The 22731-nt window shown below is 41.0% G+C and overlaps 1 protein-coding gene across 3 annotated transcripts; it reads left to right on the forward strand.

Annotated features, from left to right (window-relative positions):
* The first annotated feature begins 9649 nt into the window (after positions 1–9649).
* On the forward strand, positions 9650–22158 carry HEY2 (hes related family bHLH transcription factor with YRPW motif 2). 3 transcript variants are annotated; one of them, XM_058735164.1, is made up of 6 exons: positions 9650–9920; positions 11847–11925; positions 12060–12143; positions 14446–14527; positions 18935–19576; positions 19669–22158. In XM_058735164.1, the coding sequence occupies exons 1-6, from the start codon at positions 9838–9840 to the stop codon at positions 19677–19679; spliced, it is 981 nt and encodes a 326-aa protein (XP_058591147.1). In that variant the 5' UTR covers positions 9650–9837; the 3' UTR covers positions 19680–22158. The 3 variants fall into 3 exon arrangements, with proteins under 3 accessions (XP_058591147.1, XP_058591146.1, XP_058591149.1); XM_058735163.1 differs by having other exon boundaries at positions 9651–9920; positions 18935–22158; XM_058735166.1 differs by lacking the exon at positions 9650–9920 and adding an exon at positions 10117–10274 and having other exon boundaries at positions 18935–22158.
* Positions 22159–22731: the final 573 nt, after the last annotated feature.

Here is a 22731-nt window from a genome sequence, read left to right on the forward strand (position 1 = left end):
AAACAAACAAACACACACACACACACACCCCAAACCAAACCAAAAAACAAAAACAAAGAAACCTACCATGTATTACAGAGTTGCTATGAGATTTGGCCCAAACAATACATTTATAAATGGTCTTTGGGAAACAAATTTTTCTCAAACTGCATTGCCTCTACCTGTTTGCACTGTCTGTGCCAGATGCATCCTTTTTGGAGGCAATATCCAGCGGGTAGAGCACTGGCCCAGTTTTGGATTTCCTGGGTCAAACCTGACTCTACCACTTAATACTCATAAAACCTTGGGCAGTTATTTAACCTCACTGGGTTTGATTTCTCACCAGTAAAATAAAGATAATGATTGTCCTACCTCAAGGAGTTCTGGTAAGGATTTAATAAATGAATCCACGTAGTGCTTTGTTAGCTAACTGGCACAAAGCAAGCCCTTGATAAATGGCAGCTATTCCAACCATTAATGTATTTTCTGGATAGGAAGCCCCCCGCCCCACCCAAATCGCATGTTACACTGCTGTTGAATTCCTTAAAGAGCTCACTAGATGATTGATCAATGGATTGGAGATGGATGTAAAGTAATATCTGATGGCAAATCTCAGCACAGCAAGTTTTGCGCTCTGATTCAATAAGGGCCCCACCTTGTTAACCTTTATTCACTAAAAGGAGCTTTGTTTTATTCTTACCTGTAATACAGCGACTAAAAGAAAATCACTATGTTAAGCCTGTCTTGCATTTCCTTCTTAAACATTATTGTTGTTTACTGATTGAATATTCAATATTTAGATGCAAGTTTCTTTTATTTTGACAAGGTCTTTCAGGGAAGAATGTAACAATACGAGTCTAAAAACAGTTAAAGGACACCTCAATTGTAATATCCTTAAATATTTATGGTAGCCTGTAGAAAAGTAACTGTATCCTATTTTTCTCTTTCAGAAGGAAAGTAGCAGGAAGGAATCAGGGCACAAGCTTTCACTGCAAGTATTTAATCTGGATAAATCTGAGTTAGCTAGCAGTGTTCATGTGCCATAGGTTACTCTGAAGTCAATGAAGCTGAAAATCTCATGTTTAGAAAATTCTCTTAATCCTTAAGAGTATAACCCTATGCTTATTTTAATAATGACATGGCAGATTTTAAAACAAATCTGTAAATATTGATGTGTAAGTCACGGCATAATTCTGTAAATTCTCCACAAAATAGACAGTGAACATGTTCTTTCATCTAAATTGGGTCATTTTAAATAAACCCAAGTAACCTATAGAAAACTATGAGTTTCCTGAAGGCCAAGTTAACAGTCGTGACAATGCTCATCCAGTGGCATAAAGACTTATGCAGAGAAACAATGAATATCAAAAATTCCACTTAGAAGGACAAATTTTCCTGGAATTTTTCTTCTACTACAATGTTTTTGATTCAAATTAGTGATGACAACTAAAACAAGGAAGAAACTTGATTGGATCAATCTAATGAATTACAGATCTGAACATGTCATTTCTCTTAACCTCCAGTAACTCTCAAATGACTTCAAGACACCCAGCTTGGCAGGCAAGCTTTTCCATGGTTTGGATACAACCTAATTCATTTCCCCCAACACAACTCTCTCCCTTCTACCCACCTTTCCTCCATATCCTACACTCCAGCTAAGGATCACCTCTTTTCCTAAGATTCACCTGCTTCTTCAGCTTCCGTGTATCTTTGCAAATGCTGATCCCTCCCCAAGAAAGTGTATTTAAGATTGTAGCTATTCCAGACATCCTTCAAAACTTTGCTCAAATGCCACTTTTTCTCTTATTCCCATGATTGTACCAAGGGATAGATAAGGGATTAGACAATCCTCCTCATAATGTTTGACAGCACTACAAAGACATCCCAATAAACATAATCTCTAAATGAAAATCGTGCTTATTATATAAGTGGAAATTGAAGACAAATATCCTTGGGTCACCCCCACCCTTCCAACATCATTGCTTCCCTCTAATTCTACCCCAAAATTTTGGAACTACCACTCATGAAATCTCCCTTTAAAAACGAATTTTCATTGGGGTGCCTGTGTGACTCAGCTGGTTAAACGTTTTCAACCCTGGATTTTGGCTCAGATCATGATCTCATAGTTCTGAAATTGAGCCTGAGTGGGGCTAACATCAGGAAACTTGCTTGGTATATTCTTTCTCTCCCCCTCTCTCTCTCTCTGCCCCTCTCCTGCTCGTGTGAGTGCTCTCTCTCTCTCCTTCTCTCTCAAAATAAATAAATAAATAAATAAACTGTAAAAAAAGAAAAAAGGAAAAGAAAAATGAATTTTTTGCTTTATGTCCATAGCATGCAATTTTTTTTTTTTACTTTGGCCTTAAATAAATCCCATCTTGTGTAACAGTTCTTTGTGTTTAGACTCCTATATTATTTCTCCTGCTATTTCCTGAGAGTGGAAATTAAGTCTTATTCACCAGGTATTACCCACACTGCTTAACAGGGAGCACTGCTCAAAGTAGGTATTCAGTACATCAGTGGCCTGGAAATGAGAACGAATTTAAGACAGGCACAGTCTGAAAAATCAGGCAGGATTAATGAGTGAGTCTTATTACTTTCAAGTATACAAACTAACAATTCTGTCACTGATCTCTGTTCACAATCTCTTTGGTTTCATTTTTAGATAATTCCCCCGCCCCCACAGTTCTGTTTACTTAGCCCCCACTCTGATGTTCCCAACATATTAGTTCTCAAACTACATTTTTGAATGAGAACAGAATTTCACTGCAAAAATCAAAGTATGGACATTCTTTTCCCAATTCATACAAACACATTAAATCATCGTTGGATTTTTTTCAATTTTAAATTTTGTTCACACCTTTGTTATCACAACTAGAATCATGCAAACAAATATAGTCAGTTTATCAATATTTCATGGGTTCACACAAGCAGAGCATGATTTCTCAGGTGTTTCACCTGAACACCAGAAAAAAATCACTCTCCCAACCTTTTAATATAACAATCTTATTCCCCTTGCACCAAGAGCTTCAAAATACAAAAGTCTGCTTTTCTAAGAGACTTAGAAAATACACAAAAAAATACACAATAGAATAGACAAAAGACAAGGTATTTCAGTATCTAAAATAAAATAAAATAAACTTGAATACAATGATTGCAATTTTCATAAATAAAGAAAATAAACTTACAAAATTTGTAAATTGGTTTACAAATGGTGGTTTAATTATACAATGCTGCACTTTCCTGACTTGAATATCTGCTCTATGCCAGATATTACCATAGCCTTTTATTTACTAACAATCAAGTCATGTCCATTTAAAAACTTTTAATTACTTTGTGCTTTTTATATCAATCTGCATATAGACACTTCTATCTACTTGTAGATAGGTATACGTGTTAAGTACCCATAAACAACGTTTGTATGGGTCTTCTATTTCCTATTCATATTTTGACCTATTTTCAGACATTATGAATGTTCCTGTTGAGACTATTCTAGCAAAATCTTGATAGCAAGCGCTGACAAGTAAATCCTACAACGCTGTGAGTTTTGATTCATGCATGATTCAATGAAGCCCTCGAATTCTCAGATTAAAAGTGCTATGGAAACACCTTTCTTACATATTCAAGATGCACCCTTCTTACATAGTCAAGGCACAGTACACAGCCTCTCTGCATGCTGCAGCTGAGCGTGATTGCTCTCTACCAAGCACCGTGACATTTTGTTTCCAAACAGGTTGTGTTGCACCAATGAATGCCGAAGTCCTAAAAGAACTGTTATTTTCTTTAAAGTATTCACTTCCTAGAAGTGGAATGAGCTATTACTTGAAACCAAAATCTATCTCTAAAAACTATATCTCCAATTCTTACATTACTACATTGAATTATTTTGAAAGCTAAAGGCAGAAATTTTTTTTTAAACTTCTGTGCTTTGCCTTTCAACCAATAGATACGCAGAATTACTTAAGTTCTGGGTAACCAGAATCTGCTAAAACCAATACAGCCCTGTCTTGGGGGGGGGGGGGGGACTTGTTATTTTTCTATGTTTCTCATAAAGTATGCACTTCAATAGGTTTGCAAAGCATGAAGGTCCAAAAATAGCCTGCTATTTTTTTTCCACAGAAAATCTAAAATTAGCAAGTTCTTATTTCCAACCTAGGAGAGTTCTCCTCTCCATAAAGTCATCTATCAATTTTTAAATAAGCAGATAAGGGCATAAATATGCACACATCTAATAAAATGTTCCAATAAAAATGTTAAGAAAATATAGGTGTTCATTTGCATTCTAGTGGGAAATAATTTTACTCTTATATTTTTCCACAGAAATTGATATTTCAGAAACATGTAGAGTTTCTTTCTTTCACTTTCATCAAATAATGCCAACCAACCAGATCCACGAATCTTTGATATATTTTTTTTCTAAAACTGAAAGCAGAAACTTTACTGTGGAGAATCCAGATTTTTGAAACTCTTTGAGGCACAGGTCCTATTAATGGCAATTATTTACTCTTGAGAGCTTAGTAGATGGCTTATTGGGCTATTAGTAGGTAAACTATTGTCTTCATTTTTTGCATAATATGAATGTTATTGTTCATTTTATAATTAATATAATACTTGGAAGAGAATTTTAGACAAAGTATAATTGTTTTAAATAAAATTTTTTAAGTCTGTGAACACAGCAATCATGTAGTTCTTTTAGAATTCAGCTGCTGGATAAAGTTTTTCTTTATTGAAAAACAGATGTGCTTCCTCTTTTCTGGTTACAAGAATTAGAAAACACTATGTTTCTCTTTCTGACTTGGCTGCCAGGAAGCTCTGGGCTAAACTAAGGTCCCATTAACAGTAAATGCTTTCCTGGTGTTTAAATTCATGGTTGTTTATTTCTAGTTACTTATGCCAATGTATTTAAATTCTATATATATGGAAAGGAGTAGGGAGTTCTTTGGTTTCAAAAAGGATTTCATTTCAAACCATTTATTGTACACCCAGTACGTGTCAGGCCATACTCTAGAGGATGGGCATGCAATTAGTTAAAAGGTTTCTTCCATGAGAGAAGTGAATATATCCTTACTAACTCTATCCTTAAAAAGGAAAAAAAAATATCTCGCAGTCAAACCAACTTCAAGAAAACAGAAATTTAAAAGAATTTCCTTGAAAGAAAAGCCTGCCCAACATCAATTTAGTCCTCACAAAGAAGAAGTTGATAAGAGTGGGTGAAGTTATCTTTTGACTGTTGCTTACAGGGATATGGAAAACTAGTTACTTAATTATACAACCTTCTCCTCAAGGGTCTAGCAATAAAACCAGCCTCTATTCCTGGGCATGTTCTAAGAACTAATAACACCATTCCTGAAATAAAAGCTTTTAAATAAATAACCCCTTAATAACAAATCAATTTAAACATTCTAACTTCTAAGGAAGGGGGCTTTGGGTATAAGATTTCCTACCTCAGAGTTTTTGATGTAACAAATAAGTAAGTAGCACCACTTGGGACAAGCCAAGAAATATGATGTACTTTATGTGGCTAGGCAAAAATAATTGTTAGCTAGTAAAGCATTTCCCTTTTATCAATGACTTCAAGGTTGGTGGGCCTAAATTGGCACTTGCTTTCAGCTTTGTTTTACTTTAGTGCCTTCCTAACATGTGTTCTGTCTTACATGACCCTCGGTTGGCCTGCCTTCTGCCAGCCTGATGTTGAGAAAGGTATTAAAATTTACAAGGATCTTGCCCTTGGCCTCCACTCTCAGGGGGCAGCTTTTTCACACACTTTAAAGCATTGCCAGCTCACAATAGCCCTGTAGTCAGGGAGGGCAGCCCAACAAAGCTGCCCACAGATGCACGTGCTGGTCACCTGCCCCAGCAATTGCAAATAGACTACCACTTCTCAGCAACCTGTTTATCTTCCCTTTGCAAGAGAAAGCTGTGTAAATAATTATAATACGTATTTCAGATAGGGCAAAAAATTAGACTGCTCAATTTGAACCTTGTGCACTTAGGTTTCTCAGACTAACATAAAAGTCTTTACATAACAGAACTGCCTGCAATCTCACTGAGAACTAAATTAAACATTTTTTTTAAATGGTACCATGCCTTGGTGACTTAAGAGAAGCCAAACATTGGAATGGCAGATACTTTTTAAGTAATTGTAAGGAGCACCTCAAAGGATTCAAAGAAGTCACAAATAGCAAAACATGTGACAAGTGATTTTGAAACATTAGAGTGCTCTAATGAACAAAAAAGCAGACCAAGAAGATTTTTTTTTTAATTCCCAGGTTCCTTTCCAAAATACTGCCAGGAGAATTTCAGAATTACAGCAAAGCAATCACTTCATTAATTTGTGCAAGAAAACTCAAATTTTGTGGGACAAGATAAAACTAGGTCAATACCACCAAACTTATTAATACAAATACAAAAATTGTAATTTAAACAGCTGTAAAATTAAATGGGTGGGAGAAGAACTGGGAAAGGGGATCAGGGCCATTGAGTCTGAGGTTTCCAGATCTTGGCTTTCGATATCTCACTCTCATGTCTTTAAGTGAGCTAAATCACATAAACACAAAACATGAGCTAGATGACCAATTTCGGGAAGACGGCAGATTCTCCCCTCCTCCATTCCCTTTAGATCCGTCGCTCTGGGCTTTCTCTCCTAATGGCATTTCGTTTCTAGGAAAGTCCTTCATATCTTTGGGTCTCATTATCTCATTGTACAAATCTCTGAAAAGGAAACAACCGCGGTTTGCTCTGCAATCGGACATCTTTTCTTCTGTCCCGGCTCTTAGTAAGCCTTCAACCAACTTTCGCTGAAAAGCATGTAGCGGAGGGGCGTTGAGGCTTGAAATCCCGCCGCTCTCTCATTCTCTTTTCTTTCTCTCCGCACTGGCCACCCCTCCAGCCCCCTCCAGCCCCCGACAATCCACAACCGTTCCTAAGCAAACTGGGGCGTTTTAAAGAGTTTCCTCCTTCTGTTTCCTCCTCTGACCTGGGAATCACTTTCAGTGGAAGACAGATCAGGCAAGACGCCTAACCAGGAGATAGTCAAATAGGATACTTGAGGGAAATAAAAGACCTGATTGAAAAATCCCATGCTTCCTAATTACTATTAAGTATTTTGCATATAAGTGAGCATATAATGCTTATGACAGTGTTAAAAACACCGAGGTCTTTTGTCTTAAGCATTCTTGTTTATTTAAAAGACTTATACAGCGCTTACCATGTGCCAGCGGTTTTCCAAAAGGTTTTAATAGATGACTCTCTTTGTATAAAAAAAAAAAAAATAATAATAATAATAGTAACCGACATTAAATCCGCGTGTGCTTTTCCGTGCTGTATTTTTCTTTATAACACGTTAGAACAGTTAAGTCTTCAAAGACAAATGGGGAAAAACTATATATAAATAGTTGCTACTTTATTGCAAGCAAACCGTTTTCCTCTTTGCAATTTTTCACAATTATAGTAATCAAATGCACTAATATAGCGAGAATGAACTCTATTTTTTTTCAGTGACTATCTCAGGTTTTGCCTCTGGCGTTTAGAAGCGCGGGATTACTTGCTCTTGTGGCAAACGTTAATTGCACCTGTAGGCATTTGTTTTTAGAAAGACGTGCAGCCCTCTCTGAAAGTTGTGAAGGTTGAGTTCGCGCCAGGCCTGCTGGAGCGCATTCACCTGTGGCCTGAGCGGACAGGTCATTGGCACATCCTCCTTGGATGCGGGACGGACAACACGCGCGTCGGGCTCAGCCCCGCAGGCCTGCGGGGATCTGGAGCTGAGTGGCATAGGGGAGGTCAGAGAGCCCGAGGGATGCGGGCGGGCTCAGCTGCGTTCGGCGTGCCCAGCTACTCAGCCACTGCAGACCAGCACAGGCCCAGAGACCCGCGCGGATTGGGCTCCCACCCTGAGGCCGACGGCCGAATTGGGCGGGGGGGGGGGGGGTCATCGCCCCCCACCCCCGCGTCCCGGGCGTCCTGAGCTGACCTGGTCCAGCCCACCAGGGCCCGCTCGGCCCCCGCCGACTGTGTATTTTGCCTGCGGTTAAGTTTCAGAAGTCAGGATGAAACGTTTTGGATTTCTGTTCACACGGTTATTGCAGGCACCGCGGTGGGGACCGCACAAAAGAAACGAGGGCGTGTGGGGAAGGGGTTTTGTGTTTTAATGAGGGCTTAACACGCTGGCTGCACGTCCTTCCCGCTCTCCCCCGCCCAACCCCCGCCCGGGCCCAGTCTTTTCCCGTCGCATCCTTGCCTCTCCTCCTCCCCGCCCCGCGCCGGTCTTGTGTGGGGACAGAATGGAGTGTCAAAGGGACGCCCTAATCAGATCCCTAGAAAATCAGGAATCCGTCCGTGGCGGAGGGTTGTGATGAATGACAGACGCCCCTTTCTCAGAGCCGTTTCTCCACTAAGCACGGAGCTGTCCCGGAGCAAGAAGCCTCCGGCTCGCCCGCGACCAACCCGCCGCCCGCCTCCCGGTACCGCGGCGCCGGGGCGGGCGAGCCGACGCCGCCTCTCGCTCTGAGTCTGCCCAGCTCCTGCCCTCGCGGAGGCACGTCGGCGTAGCCTCTCCAAGCCCCGCAACACAGGGGAAGAGCCGCTTAAAAACATGTTTTCCAAGCACTTCTGTAGTTTTTACAACCCACGTTGTCTAATGCACTGAACACAGGACACGAATTCGTCCTTTAGAAAACAAACTGATTTTCCAAGCTTGGTTTTTTTCACGTTCGGGATTCTAATGAACTCTGCCGCTGCGACGGCACACACCTAGGAGAGCGGAGAACTGCCATCATCCGGGTAATCCAAGCCCGAAAACCTCGAAGTTGAAAAACTACTAAAAGTGTGTCCTGAAATACCTGCACCATTGCTCTAGTCTTTCCCGCCGCCGGAGGAGACACAACTCCGGCTCACAGTCTACTCAGCGGAGTCTACTACCCAAGGCCCCTGTGGCCAAATGGAAATAACTGATGTAGAGCAAAGCGAACGTCACATGGTAGCCGACCTCAGACCCTCCGACAGCCAGCGGTTAAGTACCTGGTCGGGGAAACTCACGTCCTTATCTGTCCACAGCCCAGAGGCCGCGGAAGCAGCCTCGGGAGTTGCCAGGGAGAAAAGCAACTTTCATTTAAGGTTTTCTAAAACCCCAGAGGGCAAATGTGACCGTCAGGGTCAGCCAGTCAGCAGTTTTGGTCCAGACGAGGGACGGCCGAGTGGGGCGGTTCGGTTAAGCCACGGCGCCTCCCAACGTCACTACACGCTCGCTCACACTCAGCCACGCGCTTGGAGTTATTCTTTAAACACAAGACAGAAACTTCACCGTCAGACTGTGGGGGGGTGAGGAGGAGGGCCGAAACCCGAGGTCCGGAGCCCGCCCCTCAGCGGCCTTCTCTCGCCGCGCTCGCGCCCACGTCCGCGTGCTGCCCTAGCGGGAGCTATCAGCCTCACGCTCAGGCTCGCCGCTGCATCTCCCGCCCGCGCGCAGCTCCCGGACCCCAGGTGCGCGGCCGCGTTCCCACGCCTAAGCAGAAGCCTCCGCCGCGAGCATTGGCGAGCGCGGCCCCGCCCCTCCGCCCCAACCAATCGTGGGCCACGCCGACCCCGAGGAGGCGGAACCCGGCGGGGCGGCCGGGGCCTGCGCGCGGGAGGCGGGCGAGGTGGCCCCGCCCGCGCGGAGGGGCGTGGCCGGCGCCGGTTCTTGCGGCCGAGCTCGGCTGCGGCGTGGGAAAGAGCCGCGAGGAGCCGACCGCGCCGCCGCGGGAGCCGCGCCTGCCCGGGCCCAGAGAGGGAGGGAGGAAGGGAGGAGGCAGGCAGGGAGGGCGCTGCGCCCCGCTCGGCGTCGGTGGCTCGGGCTGGGCTGTGCCCAGCGCCGTCTTCGCCGCGATGAAGCGCCCTTGCGAGGAGACGACCTCCGAGAGCGACATGGACGAGACCATCGACGTGGGGAGCGAGAACAATTACTCGGGGTGAGCGCGGGCTCGACGGGAACTGCCCGGAGCCCGAGGCGTCGGGGAGCTTTGTGCGCGAGCGGCTCCTTGGAAATCCCAAGGCTCCTCTCCGCGGCGTCCTAACATAGCGGGGAAAGTTTTGCCCGGGAAATTTTGAGCGGTGGGCGCTCACGGAGCGTGCGTTGGGGTGGGGCGGGGGATGTCGGCTTTCACACCAGGGGTGGGGCGGAGAGGAAAGGGGACGCGACTGAAAGACTGCGCAGGAGTTGGCGAGGGAGGGTCCCAGGCTGTCAGCGTTAGGCAAGCGGACCGGCTGGCGACGGGCGACGCCCCCGCCTCTGAAACTGTGGGAGCACTTTAAGGATGGGCCAGGTGAAGAGCAAAACAGATTGAATTTTTTTTTTTAAGTTTTCAAGAGCCTAAAATGATGACTTGCCTTTTGGAGACATTAAAGTAGTTTGCGATGTTAAGGCTAAGGTTAAGCTTTCCGTTGGCCGTGTGTGAGTGGGTTTACGGGAGAGTGAGTGACGGATCGTTTCGGGCGTAGATCATCTCTTCGACTGCTTGCTGTTAAGTCTGGAAAAGATCGGAGTCGTGATCACAGAAGCCAGACCTCCACTTTCCAGTGACAGAGGGAGATTACCGAGGCATTTTAGTGCCAAGGCGGGTCAAATGATAATTGCTTCTAATTGGCATCCCCACAAGCTCCTTAATTATTTATCTGCAGCTGTCACTCAAAGAGCAAAATTCTTCCTACCTTTGGAATACTGGTTTTCTTTCCACATCGTTATTCTCGTAAGCACAAGCCAAAGCATGAAATCAGCAACAGCAAAGATATTTACAGGAAGCGTTTGCAAAGTATCTTTTAATTATTTTTAAAGCGTGTGTCGTCTTAAAAAAGTGAGATCTGAAAAACAGAAGAAGCCTTGTGAAAGATGAAACCAGTTGAGATGGGGTGGGACTGAGGGAGACAGTTAATTCAGAAATAAGATCCAGAAGTGAGAAGGTGAGGTAATAAGAACCTGGTGTGTGCAACATTTCTAAAATGAAAGAGAGCAAATAACAGGAACCTGGAGAACTCTAGAACATAAAGAAGCATAGTATCCACGAATTATGAAGAGAAACATGTACAAACTAGAAAGCATCATAAAAGTTATAGGTGATAATTGATTGAACTTTCAGTATAAAATATCTTTTCATTAGTAAACTCAAGATTGATTGCAGCCCCTATAGAGATTTAAGCTTAGCTTGAAGACGAGGGGATACTCACCTACAGTTTCGTTTTCAAACTAAACATTTACCTAGTAGTTGATGTAATTTTAATTTCCCTATCAGTGCCGTATTTAATTTGGGGCATTCTTTTGGAAGATTAGTATACAAAACATTACATTTTTTTTTCTGTTGTGAGATATGTCTAATTGAAGTTTTGAGATAGTAAGATAACTTCTGTTTATTTTGAAGATTGCATCTAGGGACAACAGTTTGACATGTGATGACCTTATATCTGTTTGATAGTGGTGCTAAACGTGGCTTTTATTTTAAAATTGCTTTGCTTTGCTTAGTGGGTCTGACGAGGAGGGTGCAGGAAGGATGCTATTAGAGATTAGCTGATTTTCAAGAAACATTTTTGAGTGGCACCAGGAAGTACTAATTTCTAACTTCTCATTCTGTCTGCCTGTAATTTTTTCACTGCAAGACTTAAAAGTTGAGAGATGTTTTTGCCAATGGATTTGGCGTCTGGATTACTTGTTAAAAAAAAAAAAGGCATGGAAAGAGATATAAGGGCTGAAAACAAAGTATGTTAAGAGAAAAGTAAGAATTAAGAATAAAATAATATAGACCTGAGCTGTGCAGTCGCTCAATATTTAATGGGTGCTATGAAGTACCCAGAAGAAACCATTGTTATGTTAATGCAGCACCTGATGTACTGTTCCTGTTTCACAGGCAAAGTACTAGCTCTGTGATTAGATCGAATTCCCCAACAACAACATCTCAGATTATGGCAAGAAAGAAAAGGAGAGGGGTATGTGATTTTTTTTTTCTTTTTAGTTCATGTGACTCAGACTAATGTATAACAGTGGTGTTCTTCCATTAAGAGTAATTTTATCATTTGTGTATTCATAAATTTTTGTTGTTGTGTTGCTTTCTTTGGGATAGATAATAGAGAAAAGGCGTCGAGATCGGATAAATAACAGTTTATCGGAGTTGAGACGACTGGTGCCAACTGCTTTTGAGAAACAAGTAAGCAACCCTCACCCCTGACCACCCCACCAAAAGACTCAGAAAATCTGATTCTCTCATCTGGGAATGTGGGTTCTTGTTAAAGCTCATTAAAATAATGGTGTATGTGCCCTGATCTGGCACAGAGCAGCTATTTCAATAAAATGCTTTGTTGTGGCAAAACTATTAAAAACATAATCCATCATGAAGTTGAAAAACATTTCCATTCTTCAGCTTATTTTCCCTTAAGGGTAACAGTGTTCATGCTTTCTCTGTTCTTTCTATGAAGACCAGTAGTGGTTTTGTTCAAAACCCAGCTGTATGTCGTACTCTTTAAATACACACACACACACACACACACACACACACACACACACACACATATATATATCACAAAATTTCACTTTTTTGTAAACTGCTAAAAAAAAAAAGAAGCGCTTTTTATTTTAAAAATAACAAAGTCCAGGAAGTAACATTTCTAGCTCTAGTTCCTGAATGGTAATACTAATACAATTTATTTACCAAATCACTTAGTTTCATTTTTAATCCCTAGATTAATAGAGTGGTGTTCTATTTGGGGCATCTCTTTGGAAGTTTGATAAAAATAAAACTAGCCAACAATTCCCTCTTTCAGAATTCAAGTATTCCTTTACCAAAAAAAATAAATAAATAAATAAAATAATTTTTTTTTTTTTTTTGCATACTTAGAAAAGGAGGAAGCCAAATGTTTAAATCTTCCTTTGTTTTCTTGGAAAAGTTTTATATCTCTTGCCACAATGGCTAATGGCACAGATTTCTAAGAGCATCTTTCAAAGAATATGGCATCATACACTGTTGAAAATACTTTCAATTTAATTCGAATAGTGTATAAGACAGCAGTTGTTTGTTTATGTCATTTTGTTGTTTACTTCATGAACTACAAACATTATACAGCAAGCCCTACAAAAGCCCTTGGCAATTATCCAGAAACTGCAATTTTGTTATTACTTTCACTGAAACTCCTGTACATCTTGATGGAAAAAGTGAATATTGACAGAAGTGCAAGATGTAACAGGCTCTTGATTATACATTTGTGAGAGAAAAAAAAAGATACCTATATGCTGAAACCAACTTTGGTAAGCTAAATGTAACGTGGAAATTGTAGTTTTGATTAGTAACATTTTCAATGACAATAGGCTGAAAATGAAAACATCAGTAATCACTGTTTTCACTTTGGGTACCAAAATGTCTGCAGTTATTTGGTGAGTATTTTTCCCATCAGTTTGTTAGATTTTTTTTTCTTAAATGTCGACTTAAACCTTAAAAGCTAACCTCAGTTGTTTGGCAGTTAGTTACCATAAACACAGGCTTTCCCATTTGCCAGGCTTGGCTACCAACCCTGGCGAGCTGGCCCTGTTACGGTGTGATTAGAAGAGTGTTCTTTCTAGCGGTTTCAATGACTCTGGCACTCTCACCATGTACAGGGTGCTGATAATTTTCACAAAAAAGTAGAGCATAGGAACTTGAAGAAAACTTCAGTTTCCTTTTGAGAAAGACACATTGATTTAATTATTTAGTTTTTCCAGGAAATTAGAAGCTACCCAGAGTCCTCTGAGGCAGTTCAAGGTGGCACATTTTGTGTTTTGGTTGGTTTCTAGAGGTTGCCTTATTTTGAAAAGTAGAACGTATAAATATATTCCCAAGGCATTTTATTAAGAACTGTTCTAAAGGGTTCAAATAATCTTTAAGCATTTCTGATGCTTACTAGGTAGGAGTAAATTATGCTTTCTTGTTTATGAACTTGGCATTCACAGTGACACCTGCTGGTAATTTTTGGAAAAAAAAAAACCCAAAAAACCTTAAGTCTTCCCTTTTTTGTTTTTGGTTCTCCTTACCAGGGGTGTATCTTAAAGGCTTACTAGGACTTTTTATTTTTGAAAAATCTAATTTGCTAAGATCCTATTTCCTTAACCTTCAGAGTTGGATTCAGCTGATCTAGACTGTTGAATGTCCCCCAATATAGGGTAGAGATTGGATACAAGATTTGACATTTTTGCAGTGTAATAGTTTTAGTGGAGTGATCTTAGGAATATAGTTTAATCATATGATTAAAAAATTATTTGTTATGCCTTTTAGTCTTTAAATGATAAATTGGCAAATATCTGTCATTAGGTATGATGTAATAATTATTGTTTGCATGTAAAGTTTGCAAAGAATTCAGATTTTTCTATGAAAAAAATTAAATTTAGACTTTTCTAGTGAGAAGAAAAATTGAAAATCCAGTGTAAAATGTTCCAAGTCAGTTTCCACAGGACTTATAAGACTTCATGATTTGTTTATGCAGGGATCTGCAAAGTTAGAGAAAGCCGAAATACTGCAAATGACAGTAGATCATTTAAAGATGCTTCAGGCAACTGGGGGTAAAGGTAAGTAGGTGACTTCATTTTTACCCCCTTTCCGCCTTTCTCTTTTCATTCCCCTCCCCTAAGATTATAGGAAAGTCATAGTTGAACAGTTCTTTAACAAGCTGAGATAGGAGGTCCCAGATTAAAGCTGTAGAAATCAATGCTAATGGCAGGATTGAACTCGTGGGAAAGAACTTCTGGAACAAAAGAAGCACTTGACCCTGGGCTTGTGTTTGCTTTCATAATACTGTGGGAGTAAAGCTTCATTCACAGCAGCCTGGTCAGAGATTTGTTTGGGACCTCAGAAGCACATGCTGGAATCTGTACAGAAAGACAAAACAAACACACAAACATCCAAACATAAACAGGAGGTTAAAGGCAATCTTTTTCTCTTCTTCTTTCCCTTCCCCCAGACTCCATTAGATCAAGGCTGGGACTCAATACAGTACAACTATTTCAAAGGAATTGACTTAAGAATTATTTTCATTGTTTTCAGATTTTGCTTGGTCTTGGGTTTGGACCAGACAGAACATTTGAAGTGTAGGTAGTAATTCTCTGGACTGGAAACTACTAATGGAGCAGTCATTCCTGCAGAGAACAAACAGGAATAGGTGCCCCCGGCCCAGTGCCCTGGAGAGATATCTTCTGTACTAGAATCATCCAGAGGTCAGGGATGGACCCTCATGTTATATTGAAAATAGACTTGAGATCCTGAAAGCTGTAATAATTTATTCACATTTTATTATCCTTCTTCTCACATGTTACTGAGACTTGATTTTGCCCTTTTGTATTGTTTTTAGCCTTCAGGCAAGCCTTTGCTATTCACCTTAACCGAGAGTATTTTTGTTACTCAGTACATTTGACAACTGGGTTGGGAGAGGGTACCACCAGGGGCTAAGTGCTTCCCTCCATCCTGGAGGCTTCTCTGCTCAGCATTAGCTTTTTATCACATAGTATCACAGTTTGCCCTAGATCAGAGCAGAGCCAAAGCATTGGAGGGAAGTAGCTATTTACCAATTAGTATAGAAGTACTTCAGTACTTAACTCCAGTATGGCCATACTGCTGAAGCCCTTTATATATTTATTTTTTAATTTTTTTAAATATTTATTTATTTTTGAGAGAGAGACAGAATGTGAGTAGGTTACGGGCAGAGAGAGAGGGAGACACAGAAGCAGAAGCAGGCTCCAGGCTCTGAGCTGTCAGCACAGAGCCTGATGCGGGGCTCGAACTCACAAGCTGTGAGATCATGACCTGAGCCGAAGTCAGATGCTCAACCGACTGAGCCACCCAGGCACCCCTGAAGCCCTTTAGAACATCAGCCCTGGGGGTGCCTGGATGACTCGGTTAAGTGTCCAACTCTTGGTTTTGGCTTGGGTCCTGATCTCACAGTACATGGGTACAAGCCCCACATTGGGCTCCTCACTGATGGTGTGGAAGCTGCCTGGGATTCTCTCTCTCCCTCTCTTTCTGCCCCTCCCCTGTTTGTTCGTTCGTTTTCTCTCTCTCTCTCTCTCTCTCTCTCTCTCAAAATAAGTAAACTGAAAAAACAAAACATCAGCACTGGCCTTCACAATCTTTTAGGTGGGAAGTAAACACTTTAAAGAGAAGCCCACCTTCTCTAGAAACCATCCTGCATGGGTATGGAATTGTGATTTCTAATCATTAAAATGTAACCCTCAGAATAGGATGTAAAAGTTCTTACATAATAGAGGAGAACTGGATGAAATCGTAGAAGCCAGTGATCCAGCCCAGCTTGGCTGCTGCTTGACCTTTAACCCAAGGCAGAAGTGCAGTACTGTGAGGCCTACACTAGCACTCTGAGCTCTAAAGCACTTTCAGCCCCATGATTTTGTCTCTGCATCTGCTACCTCAGATGTAGAAGACTAGTTGAGTTAGTGATGGTGCAGGAACAGCTTTTTGATTGCTCTGCCTCCCTTGGTGTTGTTCACCACAAGGCCAAGAATTCTTATCAGGGTTTCAAATATTTGGCATGAGCTATACTTCTAAAGAGTAATATTGTTCTTATGCCTTATTATAAAAACTAAGTTCCATTCTTGGTTGCTATTCTTGGCTACCTGAACAGTCCTAAAATTCATCCCAGAATAGTTTATGAACAGACATTTCCAAGCAAGCTCCACACAAGTCGCCTGACTGCCAAGTCATTAGAGAGGTCATCCCATAGGAGAAAATGTGGGCCTTAAACAGGAGGGGCGGGCAATGTGAGCTCACATCATCAAAGACTCACAACTGCTGTAGGGGCCTCCCAGTGGTGAAGGGCATAGACTCTGCAGTTGGGTTGCCTGGTTTCAAATCCTTGATCTGCCATATATTAGCTCTGTGACCCTAGGTAAACTACTAACCCTCGCTGAGCCCGTTTTCTCATCTGCAAAATGATGATAGCCATAGTGTCTACCTCACAAGGTTGTTGTGAGTTTATTCACTCAAAGCTGCATAACAGTGATGGCATGAAGGAAGTGGTGTGGAATGGCTCCGTGTGCTTTTATTATTGGCCCAATATCTATTCCCAGGAGACAGCTGTTGGTTGCCATTTCCCTCTGCATTCAGCAACATAATAGGAATTACACAATTGATACTCCTTAATATGCAACAGAGAACTCAGCCACGTATAACAACATACAGCTGGCAAACCACAACTTTCAATCACCTTGTACCCGCTCATGAAAATTCTTGGAAGCTCCTGGGGCTCCAATTATGTTGTTCCATTCTTTATAGTCTATCTTGGTATTGAGGTAGCTTCTAGAGAGAATTTAGTAGAGGAACCTAAATTTCTAGATCCCTCTGCATTTCTGGACTCTGACTTCTGTTGATTTCCTCCCTCCTTACCTCATGAAAATTAGAAGCCTGCAATGCCCCGCAAAGAACCCTGAGGGTCCTCATGTGAAATCTGTCCACGGAGGCGTCGTCTTCAGGAAGAGCTTTCCCTCTTAATCCCAGGGACTTTGTTGCTAACTAAGCTGAAGTTCTGGGATGCTAACTATTTTTGTTGCTGATCTCCCACATTTCATGATATTCTCTTGTATCTGCTTTGTGCTGTTATTTTTACTGTTTTCATGGTGTATCTTTTTGCCTCAGATGTGTTTCTGGGACTTCCAAATTTCTGTTGATATTCTAACTTTATTTAGGACTGTGAATATTGTGAATACTATTTTCCAAATGCTTTGATTACAGAATAAGATGGTTTAATTTTTAGTGGATGATAAATGAAACAGGTAATACTTTGATCTACAGAAACATGAAAAAGAGAATATAAATGCCTTAGACGAAAATAACTTTGTGGTATTTCTCATTTAGGTATACCCATATCCCAAAACTGAGTAAATTTTTAATTTGAAAATAGCTAAAAAAAAAAAAAAAAGTTACAAATGAGAAAGAATCTGAAAAAAGATGCATTTGTACATATTAGAGGTCACCCATTCAAAGTGGTGACATTTCCCCAATTGTCTGATTATTATTCTATCCTAAATTGGCACTATTAATAAAAATACTTTATTATTTTCTGTCCAGTGTATTATCAGTGGATAAAAAGGGATTCTTCTAAATGTGACCTAGCTCCAGCCATTTTTACGGTAGTGACCTTCGATGTGGGCTGTGCATGCATACACACTGAAAAATTAATGCACATCTTTTTCCTGGGTAGATGCCAGGAAAATGTAAGCTAACCACTGAAGGAAATATATATTTAAATTTAAGAAAAGCAAAGAGGTATAGTAATCTCATATCAGTAAAGCAGCCTGATATTGCATGATAGAAAAGTAAGATCTTCAAATTAGTAACCAAGATTTTTAAAAAGTCATTTTGTTTTCATCAAATCTTTTTGTTACAAACTAATGACAAGATGTTTTCACTTGGAAAAAAAAACAGTCAAAAAACATTGTTGAGTTTATTAAGAGATTCTAGCATATTTTTAAAGAAGGTCTTCAAGCTGCTAAGATACATTTCATATCTCTGTGACAAATGCCAAGAGTGAGGATGTTTCAGATAAACCCTTTAATCTCCACCTCATGTGACAGAGACAAAGAGACTGAAACTCGGTACTTCCATGCAAAAGTTTACGAGGGAATTTCACTATCCCACCGTACAAAAGGAGAGACATCCCCTCCTGGTTTTTTATGGAAGTGTTTGAAACACGGATGTTCTTAATTTTTTTCCCCACCGTAGTATTTGGTTGCAAGAACAACTGTAGCATATAGCATTGCCAGCCTTGTCACACATGTGAATTGCAAAGTGTACTTTCTTCTGCAGAAGTTACAACCATAAATAACTGGCAACATTTTGAGAAAGGGTCGTCATCCCGCTTGAATCTTCTGCAGCACCGAGAGGAGCACAGTTGGTGTTTACTCACAGTAATCGTGCCGTTTTCTCTCACTCCCTGCCCTGGCCCCCACTTCACTCAAACCCCCTTCTAGGCTACTTTGACGCACATGCTCTTGCCATGGACTTCATGAGCATTGGATTCCGGGAGTGCTTAACGGAGGTGGCCAGGTATCTGAGCTCCGTGGAGGGCCTGGACTCCTCGGATCCCCTGCGGGTACGACTGGTCTCTCATCTCAGCACGTGCGCCTCGCAGCGGGAGGCGGCGGCCATGACGTCCTCACTGGCCCACCACCATCACCCCCTGCACCCGCACCACTGGGCGGCGGCCTTCCACCATCTCCCCGCTGCCCTGCTCCAACCCAACGGACTCCACGCCTCCGAGTCAACGCCTTGTCGCCTCTCCACGGCTTCAGAAGTGCCTCCTGCCCACGGCTCCGCCCTGCTCACGGCCACGTTTGCCCACGCCGATTCTGCCCTTCGGATGCCGTCAACGGGCAGCGTTGCCCCCTGCGTGCCACCTCTGTCCACCTCTCTCTTGTCCCTCTCGGCCACTGTCCACGCAGCCGCTGCAGCAGCCACCGCAGCCGCGCACAGCTTCCCTCTGTCCTTCGCGGGGGCCTTCCCCATGCTCCCCCCGAACGCAGCTGCAGCAGTGGCAGCCGCCACCGCCATCAGCCCGCCCCTAACGGTGTCAGCCACCTCCAGCCCTCAGCAGACAAGCGGCGGAACAAACAGTAAACCTTACCGACCCTGGGGGACAGAAGTGGGAGCTTTTTAAGTTTGCATTGAACTTTTTGCAATAGTAACTGAATGTCCTTCATTTCAGAGTCAGCTTAAACCTCTGCACCCTGAAAGTAGCCATACAGATGTCTACAGATCCACAAAGGAACAATAAAGCTATTTGAGACACAAACCTCACAAGTGGAAATGTGGTATTATCTTTTCTCTCTTGTTTTGTTTAAGGCAGCTTGGTAACTGACATCAGCAACTTTTGAAAACTTCACACTTGTTTTCATTTAGAAGTTTCCTGGGAAATATATGGACTGTACCATCCAGGAGTGCATCAGTATGTCTGAATTGGGGAAGAAAAACAAAACAAAACAAAACAAAACCCTGACTGGATTCTCTTGAAACTAGATGGAAAAAATATATTTGTGTTTCATAAGTGCCTGAGCTAGTAAAGTTTTCTTGTGAACAGATTAACATTGCACAAGTAAAGAAGATCATAGAGGTTAGGTTAAGACAGGAAAGGGACAGAAGTCTTGCATTAGGCTGCAGACATTTTAATAAAATGCCAGCGAAGAGTACTCTGTTGAAACCAAGAGGTTTTTGTTGGCCAAAAGGATTGCTGAAAATAATTTTCAAGTTGAAAGACCTAGTTTTATCTTAGTTTTCTTTCTTTGTACAGACTTGCCTGCCAAATGGTGACATTTAGCAATGCATTGGTATAAGCAATTATTCCATCAGTGCTCGGATTAACAGCCATTTCTGCCCTGCCTGCAATCCCCCAGGCACTTTTTTTTTTCCATGGCTCAAAATTTGGTGCTTCTTTATGTAAAACCATACATAGAGTGCACCTAGAAGCACTTGCCTACCATGTGCCCCCCAGAAGCTATTTGATTCATGCCAACTTGAAAACTCTCCAGTGTCTAAAAGTTTAGGTTAATTTATTGTTTCATTTGGACTGTTTTTACGTATTTATCCTCTTCATTTTGTCCTGATAATGTGTAATACCTATTCTTGTCGCCCTTTGGGAAAAGCTGCATTTCTGGAGGTGACGAGACAGGGAGAGAGCATTGGGAAGAGAAAAGCCACGATTTTTAAATGCTCTTTGTCAAGCTCATGATTGCATTTGATCCCAAATCAAGATGAATGTATGCAGTGGGATGTACATAAATTATTTTTTGTTCATGCCTAGACTAGTGCTGCATAACGGTGTTTTTTTTATTTTTAATGACAAAATAATCTCTTAATACATTGAAATTGAGCACGTGAGATTTTATGTTTGAAAGGTAAAGACACAGCATGTATTATTACGCACTTCATTTCTCTGCTGTGTGGAGAAAGCAATAAACATGAGAATGTTAAACATTATACAAAATTATACTTTTAAATATTTGTTTTAAAATTATTGTACCTAGTCTTTTTTGCATTACTTTGTAACCTTTTTCTATGCAAAAGTCTAAATATCACTAATTAAATGAAGTCCTTTTTTTTGACTATTTCTATGTGGATGAGTTGCTTTGCAGAATGGAAAGTTGACATGAATTTCAAGCAAGGCCTTCCTTCACTAACAATTTAAGCCGTGGCTTTTCTTTTTCTCTTTCAGAGTCATTTAATATAATTCACAGCTTGCCTGAAAATAGTGTTTATCTGAGCTTGTATATCAATTCAGCATAGGCGGGTTTGACATTATTTGGAGACAGGAAGTGATCAGTTTCCTCTGCCTTTTATTCTTAACCGTGGTTCTTAGAAAAGTGCAAATACAAGAGCTCCAAATAATAGTACATTGAACCTGGGATAATAAGCTAGAATGTGTCATACATCTTGTAACTCAAAAACATTTGTAGAGGGTTTTTAAAACATCACCTGTATATGTGATAAGCATATACATGCTTCCTGATGAGAAATCCTCTGTACCTACCTCAATGAAACTTTCTTTTGATGTTATAGAAATTGTGCACATATCCCTCCTTCAATAAAGCCTAGAAGAGATTATTTCAGTTCCTGAAGCTATTGGGCCAAACGTAAGAATTTTTAAAAAAAGAATGTTTTTATTCATGTCAGTTATGCTATTAAGGGGAAAAGTGTGAGGTTTCTTACATTATTTTAGTTTTGAAAAATTATATAGTTTTTCTAATTTCTGTCTGTATGTGGGTAAAATATGAGCAAAACCAGATCACTTTGTTCCTCCTGTCTATAAGTTCTGTGATCATTGCATCTTCTATTAGCTCTGATGGAGTTAAGTAGCAAATAAGGACATGGACTTAGTAGTATTTGAAGTTTGCTTTTGAGTCATGATTGGTGGACAATAGGCATAGAAGTAATTCTTATTTTAAGATCTAGTAGCTGATTCTGTGCCTGTTGTAATGTCAGCATTCAAAGAATTTCTTTTCCTTTTTTGGAATGTAAACCATTTTAGAGATCAGGAATTTTTATTTTTAATTTGGATTAAATAGTTTAAGATAAATCCACTTTCTTCCTCCTTTCCTCCCTTTCTTGTCCTTTTTGGTTTTTCCTTACATTTTTTTTTCCTTCCCTGTTACATATGGGCAGTTATTTTTCCAATTAATTGATTAAAATATTTGCAAAACAACTTGCGACATAGTTGCTAAGGGGTGTCATAGTTCCTAAAGGTGATCGTTGTCTATAATTTTGGTCATTTGAAGTTAATTGGTCCTTGATAAGTGTTTCACATCATTAGCTATTGACATCACATTTTGCTGTGTTAAAAAACAAAATTCAACTAAGTAAATTTAAAGATCAAATTGGCTTTATTCAACCACTCATGAAACGGGCAGAATCCCGTCTAGCAAATAGAAAGGAGCTCCAAGAAGGTATACAAAATGAAAGGCTTTTATAGGCAGAAGGGGGCTGCAAAAGGAAGTTTCTAACAAAGAGTGAATTGTTTCGGGCAAGGTCACCTTCCTTTGGGGAAAGGGTGGGGTTCTGTCATGCAGATGGCCTCACTGGTACTGATTGGTTAATTCCAGATTGACTGGTTAAAGGTCACTGCAGTTTGGTTAGATATTAAGTCTTGGTTGCCTATGTGGGTCTTGCACAAGTGACTCCATTTTGAGCCTGATGTTTCTTTTTAACAACTGTTTCCCATCTCTGATACAATGTTCTGTGAAAGTGGTGTTCTGCCTCTAAGTGTGGTAGCTTTCAT

This window comes from Neofelis nebulosa, chromosome 6 (genome assembly GCF_028018385.1).
Source record: "Neofelis nebulosa isolate mNeoNeb1 chromosome 6, mNeoNeb1.pri, whole genome shotgun sequence".
Classification (NCBI taxonomy): domain Eukaryota; kingdom Metazoa; phylum Chordata; class Mammalia; order Carnivora; family Felidae; genus Neofelis; species Neofelis nebulosa.

Coding starts and splice junctions, on each gene's coding strand:
- HEY2 (XM_058735163.1), top strand. CDS start 9,838: ATGAAGCGCCCTTGCGAGGAGACGACCTCCGAGAGCGACATGGACGAG. Junction 9,921..11,846: donor AGCGAGAACAATTACTCGGG/GTGAGCGCGGGC, acceptor CCTGTTTCACAG/GCAAAGTACTAGCTCTGTGA. Junction 14,528..18,934: donor TCAGGCAACTGGGGGTAAAG/GTAAGTAGGTGA, acceptor ACCCCCTTCTAG/GCTACTTTGACGCACATGCT.